This window comes from Mus musculus, chromosome 2 (genome assembly GCF_000001635.26).
Source record: "Mus musculus strain C57BL/6J chromosome 2, GRCm38.p6 C57BL/6J".
Taxonomy (NCBI): domain Eukaryota; kingdom Metazoa; phylum Chordata; class Mammalia; order Rodentia; family Muridae; genus Mus; species Mus musculus.
This window is the reverse complement of record NC_000068.7, coordinates 90,320,038-90,329,839: the sequence shown is the minus strand read 5'-3', so window position 1 is coordinate 90,329,839 and position 9,802 is coordinate 90,320,038. Positions and strand designations below refer to the sequence as shown.

General features: G+C 40.4%; 1 protein-coding gene across 2 annotated transcripts; it reads right to left on the bottom strand.

Moving 5' to 3' along the window:
• Nucleotides 1–541: 541 nt before the first annotated feature.
• Nucleotides 542–7,618, bottom strand: Olfr1565 (olfactory receptor 1565). Of its 2 annotated transcripts, none has more exons than XM_017314448.1 (2): nucleotides 4,746–5,643; nucleotides 542–558 (listed from the first exon to the last, which is right to left on the bottom strand). In XM_017314448.1, the coding sequence occupies exons 1-2, from the start codon at nucleotides 5,641–5,643 to the stop codon at nucleotides 542–544; spliced, it is 915 nt and encodes a 304-aa protein (XP_017169937.1). The 2 variants fall into 2 exon arrangements, with proteins under 2 accessions (XP_017169937.1, NP_001257352.1); NM_001270423.1 differs by lacking the exon at nucleotides 542–558 and adding an exon at nucleotides 7,490–7,618 and having other exon boundaries at nucleotides 4,714–5,668.
• Between the last annotated feature and the right edge of the window lie 2,184 nt (nucleotides 7,619–9,802).

Below are 9,802 nucleotides of genomic sequence, written 5' to 3'. Positions count from 1 at the left end.
ATTATTTCCTGCTGTCCACTCCTCTTGGGTGAATTTGATTCTTTTTTGTTCTAGCACTTTTAGGTGTGCTGTCAAGCTGCTATTGTATTCTCTCTCCAGTTTCTTTTTGGAGGCACCCAGAGCTATGAGTTTTCCTCTTAGAACTGCTTTCATTGTTACCCATAAGTTTGGGTATGTTGTGGCTTCATTTTCATTAAACTCTAAAAAGTCTTTAATTTTTTTCTTTATTTCTTCCTTGACCAATTTATCATTGAGTAGAGTATTGTTCAGGTTCCACATGTATGTGGGCTCTCTATTATTTATGTTGTTACTGAAGCTCAGCCTTATTCTGTGTTGATCTGATGTAAAATGCATGGGATTATTTCACTATTTTTATATCTGTTGAGGCTTGTTTTGTGGCCAATTATATGGTCAATTTTGGAGAAGGTACCATGAGGTGCTGAGAAGAAGGTATATCCTTTTGTTTTAGGATAAAATGTTCTATAGATATATGCTAAACCCATTTCTTTCATAACTTCTGTTAGTTTTATTGTGTCTCTGTTTAGTTTCTCTTTCCATCTGTCTGTTGATTGGTTGAGAGTAGGGTGTTGAAGTTTCCCACTATTATTGTGTGTGGTGCAATATGTACTTTGAGCTTTGCTAAAGTTTCTTTAATGAATGTGGATGCCCTTGCATTTGAAGCATAGATGTTCATAATTGAGAGTTCATCTTGGTAAATTTTACCTTTGTTGAGTATGAAGTGTCCCTCCTTGTCTTTTTTGATAACTTTAGGTTGAAAGTCGATTTTATTTGATATTAGAATGGCTACTCCAGCTTGTTTCTTTGGACCATTTGTTTGGAAAATTGTTTTCCAACCTTTTATTCTGAGGTAGTGTCTGTCTTTGTCATTGAGGTGGGTTTCCTGTATGTAGCAAAATGTTGGGTCCTGTTTATGTAACCAGTCTGTTATTCTGGATTTGGATGTTTTTGATGTTCACATTTTCTTTGATTGTTGTGTCAGTGTTTTCTATGGTATCTTCTACACCTGAGATTCTCTCTTCTATCTCTTGTAGTCTGTTGGTGATGCTTGCATCTATGACTCCTGATCTCTTTCCTAGGTTTTCTAACTCCAGGGTGATCTCCCTTTGTGATTTCTTTATTGTTTCTAGTTCCAATTTTAGATCCAGGATGGTTTTGTTCCTTTCCTTCACCTGTTTGATTTGTTTTCTTGTAATTTTTTAAGGGGTTTTTGTGTTTCCTCTGTAAGAGCTTCTAGCTCTTTACCTGTGTTCTCCTGTATTTCTTTTAGGGAGTTATGTCCTTCTTATAGTCCTCCTCCATCATCATCATCATCATCATCATCATCATCATCATCATCATCATCATAAGTACTGTGGACCCATATCTTGCTTTTCTGGTGTGATGGTGTATCCAGGACTTGCTATGGTGGGATAGTTGGGTTCTGATGATGCCAAGTAACCTTGGTGTCTGTTGCTTCTGCTCTTATGCTTGCTTCCTGCCAACTGATTATCTCAAGTGTTCCCTGCCCTTGATATATCTGATTGGAGCCTGTCCTTCCTGTAATCACAGTTTAGTCAGAACTCCTCAGAGTCCACCTTTTTTTGTGATCCTGTGATTCTGGGATCCTGTGATCCTGAGATTCTGGTTGTATTAGAGCACCTGGATATGGTACCTCATCTGGTGACCATGGGGTTGTCTGCTGAGTTTCAAAACCAAGGTAGACCAGCATCAACTGGAAGGAACCAGAGCCACTGGTTGGGCAGGGCTCCTGTGTCCCTGCTCCTGCTTGACCCAGCACTCCCAGTTGTTGTTGGAACATATGTTGTATTCCACTCATCAGTGATCCTAAGATCCTGGGTGTGCTAGGGCACCTGGGTTGGTCGTGTTGGAGAGTCCTTTGGGGACCATGGGACTCTCCACTGAGTTTGTGCCCAAGGTTGCCCGGCCAAAATCTTTTTGATGTAGGCTGTTTGCTACTATTTTATTGAGTATTTTGAGATGTTGGCCTGTAGTCTTCCTTCCTTCCTTCCTTCCTTCCTTCCTTCCTTCCTTCCTTCCTTCCTTCCTTCCTCTTTCTTTCTCTCTCTCTTTCTCTCTGTTTTCTTCTTTCTTTCTCCTTTTTCTTCTTTCTCTCCTTTTCTTTCTTTCTCTCTTTCTCTTTTTTCTTCTTTCTCTCTCTTTCTTCCTTCATTTCTCCCTTCCTTCCTTCCTTCCTTCCTTTCTTTCTTTCTTTCTTTCTTTCTTTCTTTCTTTCTTTCTTTCTTTCTTTCTTTCTTTCTTTCTTTCTCACTTTCTCAAATAGTTTAAAAAGGATTGGTTGTAGGTCTTTGAAAGTGTAGTAGAATTCTGCTATAAATCACTTTGCCCTGGCCTCTTTTTTTTTTTTCCTTTTTTTGGAAGTCTTTTTATTACTGTTTCCATTTTCTCAGTTATTGTGTGTCTATTTAGGTTGTTAACTGTAGGAGTTGGTTCTGATTCTTTGATTGGGAACCTGCCTGTGAATGCTGAAGGTTCTGTTCTCCAATTGGCTCTTGATCAATCAATAAAAATGATTGGGTGGAAGAGGCAGGACTTCCAGGTTTCTAAAGGCAGGCTACAGGACACAGGGGCAGCACTTCCTGCACCTGCGTATGAGCTTGTTGTGTTTTTTGCAGTTTTAGCCTTTATAATCTGCTGAGGAAATGTTCGATGTTGTGGCTCAGCCCCTAAATTCTATGGCTCTGATTGGTCAGTATTAGGATGTATGTCTGACTGAGATTGGTGTTTGTGTGGTTTGTGGATAACTCCTGAACCCCCAAAATTTTTGGAGTTGTTTTTTGTTTTCAGTGGTATTTTGTGTTTTAATAATTATGGCTTTATAGTTCTTTCCACAGTCTTTCTGCTGTGCTCATTTAGTATTCAGGCCAAGTTTCCCACCTAGGAGGTGTTATGACTGTCTAGTTGGCCGTTAGGGGGCACATGATGTCAGTTTGTCTCATTTGGTGTGTAAAATTTGGACAATTGTAAATGGAGTGGGAAATGGTACATTTCCTTTTGAAATTAATAAATATATTGTTAGGGGATAACTTGAGACAGTTTTAAAACACATAAACACACACATAAACACACACACACACACACACACGCTCTTGAGGCTTGAGTCTTGCACAAAAAAGTATAGGCAATTGAGGAAAGCCAGGAGCAGGAGAGGTAGTCTTCTTCAGGGAAAAGCATACTAATAGATTGTCCAGTACCAAACTATCAGCTTTGGAATAGACATACAAGTTAGATAATGTGAACTGAACAGGTTATATTTGGGAGTATATATGTATATACATAAACATATATGCATATAATAACAATTAGTGAAAAAAGGGGTCATGAATTTGAAGAGGAATTAGGAGGGATGTGTGGGAGGGTTTAGAGCAGGGAAACGAAAAAAAACAAATGTTATAATTATAATCTCAAATAAAATAATTTTATTTATTAAAATGTATATAGAATAAATGAGGATCTTATATTTCAGGCTGGCTTAAAACTGTCTTCATAGTGAGAGATGACCTTGAGGTCATCCAGTTTCCAGAGGCTGGGATCACAGGCATGCACCAATGCTGAGTTTATGGGTGCTGGCCACCGATCCCATGCTTTATGAATATCAGCATTTTAGCAGCTGAGCCACATCCCCAGTCCTCTATGTATTTAATTAGAATGTCTTGATTCTGTGAGGAGCATTTTGCAATTCAACTTCACAGAGCAACAAAGGTCTTCATATTCTTCAACAAGGTAAATTCACTCTAGTGAGTGAGTCTATAGTTGGACATTTCCCTTTGCATATTTTTCACATTATTATTTATAGGGATACAAACTCAAAACATTCTAAAATGGCTAGATGTATTAAAATATTTCTATAGCCAGAAATACTTTACAGGTTGAATTAGTCAGGGTTCTCTAGAGTCACAGAACTTATGGATAGTCTCTAGATAGTAAAGGAATTTATTGATGACTTACAGTCGGCAGCCCAATTCCCAACAATTGTTCAGTCACAGCTGTGAATGGAAGTCCAAGGATCTAGCAGTTACTCAGTCTCACACAGCAAGCAGGCGAAGGAGCAAGAGCAAGAGCTAGACTCCCTTCTTCCAATGTCCTTATATTGTCTCCAGCAGAAGGTGTAGCCCAGATTAAAGGTGTGTTCCACCACACCCTTAATCCCAGATGAAAAGGTGTAGCCCAGATTAAAGGTGTGTTCCTTAAACTCAGAGATTTAATCTTCTGGAATCCATAGCCACTATGGCTCAAGATCTCCATACCAAGATCCAGATAAGGATCTCCAAGCCTCCAGATAAGGGTCGCGGGTGAGCCTTCCAACTCTGGATTGTAGTTCATTTCAAATATAGTCAAGTTGACAACCAGGAATAGCCACTACACAGGTGTTTAAAGTAAAACATTTAGGGTAGACGATACAGAACTCTCTAGAACTAATAAGCCCTGAGAATTTTCTTTTTACTCCTTTTTTTTTTTTTTTTTTTTTTTTGAGCCAGGGTTTCTCTGTGTAGTCCTGGCTGTTCTGGAACTCACTTTGTAGACCAGGCTGGCCTCGAACTCAGAAATCCGCCTGCCTCTGCCTCCCAAGTGCTGGGATTAAAGGTGCGCCACCTCCCGGCCTTTCTACTCCTTTTATCCCATCAGTTTGTATTCAACATTATTCCAGACGCATGGCAATAAACAAATTCACCTCTATTTTTTATCTACTTTTGTTGCCCTGGTGCATAGAATCTTGATGACTTTCTTCACTTCTGCATTTCTCAGGGAGTAGATGATAGGGTTGAGGAGGGGAGTTATCACCGTGTAGAACACAGTTACCATCTTGTCTATAGGAAGAGTGGCTGTCGGTCTCAGATAGATGAAGACACAGGGTGCAAAAAATATGACAACCACAGTGACATGGGACCCACAGGTGGACAGAGCTTTGCGACGTCCCTCAGCACTCTGAGTTCTCAGGTGAAACAAGATGACTGCATAGGATGATAAGAGGACCACAAAGCTGATCACAGTCAGTGTTCCCCCATTGACAACAATCAGCAGACCAATGAGGAAGGTGTCTGAGCAGACAAGTTTAAGCACAGGAAGCACATCACAGAAATAATGGTCAATGATATTGGGGCCACAGAAGGGCAAGCGGAAGATGAGAAGAACTTGGGCAAGGGAATGGACAAAACCTCCCATCCATGCCATTCCTACAAGGACTGTACACACCTGTCGGTTCATGATGCTAGTATAGTGCAGAGGCTTGCAAATGGCCACATAGCGGTCATAGGCCATCATCATGAGCAGGAACATCTCAATGCCACCAAAGAAGTGCATGAAGAAAAGCTGTGCCATGCAGCCCCATACAGATATGGATTTCTTTTCAGCTAGGAGATCCACGATGAGTTTTGGGGCTGTCGTGGAGGAGTAGCAGATCTCCACAAAGGAGAGGGAGCTGAGGAAGAAGTACATGGGGGATCCAAGATTTCTGCTGACTGCCACAATGACCACCATGAGAAGATTCCCAAGCACAATGGCCATGTACAAAAACAGAAATATCACAAAGCAAACTCTCTGCACCTCTTGATTAGAAGAGAGTCCCAGAAAAAAGAACTCAGTCACATTGTGTATGTCAGCCATAGGGGAGCAATTTGGGTGCTGTGATCTGAAATAATACAAAAGACGGGGAGTTAGTAACATGAAGAAGGAAGAGGGTGACATGAAGACGGAGAGAGAGTGCAAATGGCTGGAATAGTGTAGGAAATAGCAAAGTATAAAGCTATAGAAGAGCCCACCACCAGTGCATGAAGGACTGTTATGGACTAACAGTAGCAAGAATGTCTATTATCTGGTGAGTAAATCACTTTGTATGCAGAATGTAGAATTTTGGAAACAGATCAAAGAAGGAAAGATTTATTAAAAAGTTGTATTTCCTCATGAAGAAGAGGTTTCCAGAGCACTGTTTTCATCTGTGTTACATGTCTTTCTATTGCTTTTGAATGTTTTTAGTATCTTTCCCCTGCGCTGTTCTTTTATTATGTCTTTCCTTGGTTTGCAGAACAAAGTTTCTCATCCTTTTATGTACAGTATCAGTGTTTTCAGAATAGATAAACTGGTATAGGTCCCTTGATGCTCAGTATCCTTTAAGGGAACCAAAGCTCACTACAGATGTGTCCTGTGAATATATTTCTTCTCCAGCTCTTGTCCTTATTCTATCTTTGAATGCTTATTGACCTTTTCCATAACCTTCACTTTAATCCATTTATTTTTCTCTTCTGGCATGTTGATTTCCTCCACTCTTACACTCAGAGCAATGTGGCAGTAATAATGATCTAACCTCCTTCCTCAGTGCCCAGCTACATAATTACCTCAGGGTATTACCCAGAATCCATACTAACTAACTTCAAAACTCTGCTCCCCCCCAGCCCTCAAGGTAGCCGAGACTGCATTAACTCTGTGTTTCCTCCAGTGAGACCTGAGGTTTGGAGCCAGATGAATCTGCCCATATCACAAATATTTCTCTCTCACTGATACAGACAAGTGATAAAGACCTGCCCAGGGTAGAGGGAATTCAGGAAATATACCTTACAACTATAGAAACAGAGAGGGTGGAGAGCAGACTTAAATTCCTAGATTATTAGAAAATTCTCTCAGGATGCTACTTGTAGAAGAAAGCATTGAAAACAGCCAAAGTCCTGGGTGCACTTTCAGCTGCTCTCAGGCAGTAACCTCTGTGATGTCTACCAAATTCTATAAGTTTTCAGATATGCAAGATCCAAATTGTAACATGCTGACAGCACATACCTCAGAGGAGGAGAGCACAAAGCCTATAGGCCCTGTTCTGCCATTAGCCAAGTTCCGACCCTTGATGTCTTAGATATGTCAGAGATGAGAAATATCCCTCCCCAGTTTATAGTCCATACAATGTCTTGGCCTTCTCTTGGGACATTCTGCAACCATAGCACTTACCACTATGAATTATATTGCCTACTGCAGTGTGAGATCCCCAAGGATAGAGTATGCCTTGCTCTTCCCTTCATTTCCAATTCTCATGAAAGTGAAAGTTATAAAATAGCATTCAGCACAGGTCAGAAGAGTAAGTGAATCACTGGTACCTAACTTAGTCTCCTTAGTCTGTAGTTCCGCGTATTGTAAGTTTTCAGTAAATACCAAAAGAACAAAAATTCCCTGAGGTATGATATCACACTGTATTCATTTCAGAGTCCCACCCAAAGTCTAGTACAGAGTTTTTCTCAAATATTCATGCAGGCACGCTCTGGGAAATGTCACGTGTCTCATGGTACCATTCCCTTTACTTTCCATGTGGAACAAACTATCACAGCTAAATTAAGCCTGTGGCTGCAAAGCTCACACCAGCGGTGCAATCCCTTTGCTGTTCTGAGCACAGTGATGTTTTATGATCTAAACATACAGACCCAGACAACTCTGTGGAACCAGCCCTGGCTCATGATGACTTCCCAGTTACCTGATAGAGACGCATAGGCCACTTATGGACCCCGAGGAATCACAGCATGAAGATTTAAGTTCCCATGGACTTGGAAATGCGAGATCCACAGCCTCACCTTCTCGTGAATTAGAAATAAGAGCAAAGCAGATTTGTTTCTCAGATGTTCCTCAGAGAACCAAGAAGCTCTCAGCTTTAAGTTCTCGCCAAGAGAAGCCAGGGGAGAAGTCATGGCGAGAGGTGGGAAGTCCTCGGGGATCTTCATCCTCACCCCTTCCTAATTAGGAAGAACATCTAACTGGAAGCAGGACCTCGAAGTCCCTGTGGGAAACAACTTCAGAAATCAGTGAGAAATGTGTGATAGTAGGACTCCCCCATTGTTTAGAGAGTACTAATTGTGTGGGGATATCTCACCTGCATATCAGGAACTTAGTCATGTAACTTTATGGAAAATTACATCCTTTAAGATGGTTCAGGGGGTTTGGAACCACAGAAGTGAGGACACTACCTGTGTTGAATTAGATTTATTAGTATTTCTCAACGGGGGATCATTATGCCTGTGCAGCACTTAGTATTGCTTAGGGACATTTTTCCTTTGACTAACCTGGCTGTGGGGGTGAGGGGCGGGTGGGCAGTGCCACTGACATTAAAGAGGCAGAGGTCGTGATTCAGTGAAACATCTTACAATGCATGAGATACTCCTGTATAACAGAATATCCTAACCCAAGGAGTGCACAGACTTGCCGTTATGATGCCCTGCTATTGACAAACAAGAATTTCCCTGGAAGTATAACCATTTAAAATTGAGTGATTTAAGTTTCCTATGGTAAGGTTTAAAAAAACAAAAATAGTCTTTCTTTGTAGCCTTGGCTGGCCTGAAACTCTATGTAGATCAGGCTGGCCTCAAAATTAGAGATTCACCTGTCTTTGTCCCCTAAGTGCTGGGATTAAGGGTGTACATCACCATGCTTGGTGAATCAGAAGAGTTTTACGGTAGTGAACATATGCTCTCATGATGGTCATATGTCGTTATCCATTTGTGTATGGACAAGCCTCTGTTCAACACCTAGAATAGATCAAAATAAGTTATGAACTTTGGGTGACAATGATGTGTCTAGTGAGAGTTTTTGATAACGGTGGGGGTTGGGCAGAGATTGGGTTGAGCATACAGGCACTGGGTAGGGAACACCTAGGAAATGTCTGTATTTTCCCAAGTTCTGTGAACCTAAAACTGATCTAATACAATCTGTAAAGAGAGTAAGCAAGGTATTTCAAGTTTTACTGATAATTAATATGAAGACTATGAGATATCAAGATTTAAAAGATGTTTTGAAACAATTGCTTTTGCGCATACAAACAGTGAATCAAGCATTATACTTTATAGAAAGAGGAATGCAGGGAAGAATAGTGAATAATTGCATCAAAACACGCAATAGTTAAGGGAAATTTGAACTCTAATGTGTTTACATGGAATTGAGTTTCTGTGAAAGATTTTCAGACCCAGTATCTTCAGTATTGTAGGATCTGATTAATAAGCCAAAAGAAAGTAGATTTTATTTATTTATTTATTTATTTATTTATTTTAATTTTGGAATTTATATATATGTATGGATGTTTTGCCTGCATGTTTATCTTTGTACCGCATTTCTGTCTGGTGCCTGTGGAGGCTGGAAGAGGTCATCAGATGGCATGCAACTTGATTTACAGGTGGTTGTGAACTAACATGTCAGTGCTAAGAATTCGAGGGTGGGGAGGCAGGAGTGGGTGGGTGGGTGGGGGAACACCCTCATAGAAGCAGGGTGAGGGAATAAGGAGTTCTGGGGGTGTCTGGGAAAGGGTATAACATTTGAAATGTAAATAAAGAAAATACCCAATTTTTTTTTAAAAAAAAAGAAGAGAATTGAACCCAGGTCCTCTGCAAGAGCAACAGTACTTTTAACCTCTGAGCCATCTCTCTAGGATCAGTAAGGTAGATTTCAAAATGTGTGTATACGATTGCTTGTTGTAGGAAACTATATTTGTTAAATATTTGCAGTGAAAACTGATGGTTTTCTCTAAAATGGGTACATTGTGTTTGTTATGATAGGTTAATATTTCTAAGCTTTGTTCACATGGAGAGAAACACTGGTCCTGGGAATTAGAGTGCCTGAGTTTGTGCCCAGGCATTGTGCCTGGTTTATGTTGTAGTGATGGTTGGTATTATTTGATACCTATTTTCTCTTTTCTCCCACAATATTTCAACCACTGAAATTCTATCAGAGTACATGTTCACTGCAATAAAAATTAGACCACTCAGCTTCCCTTCAAGGGAGTGGATATGCACTTATTTTGTCT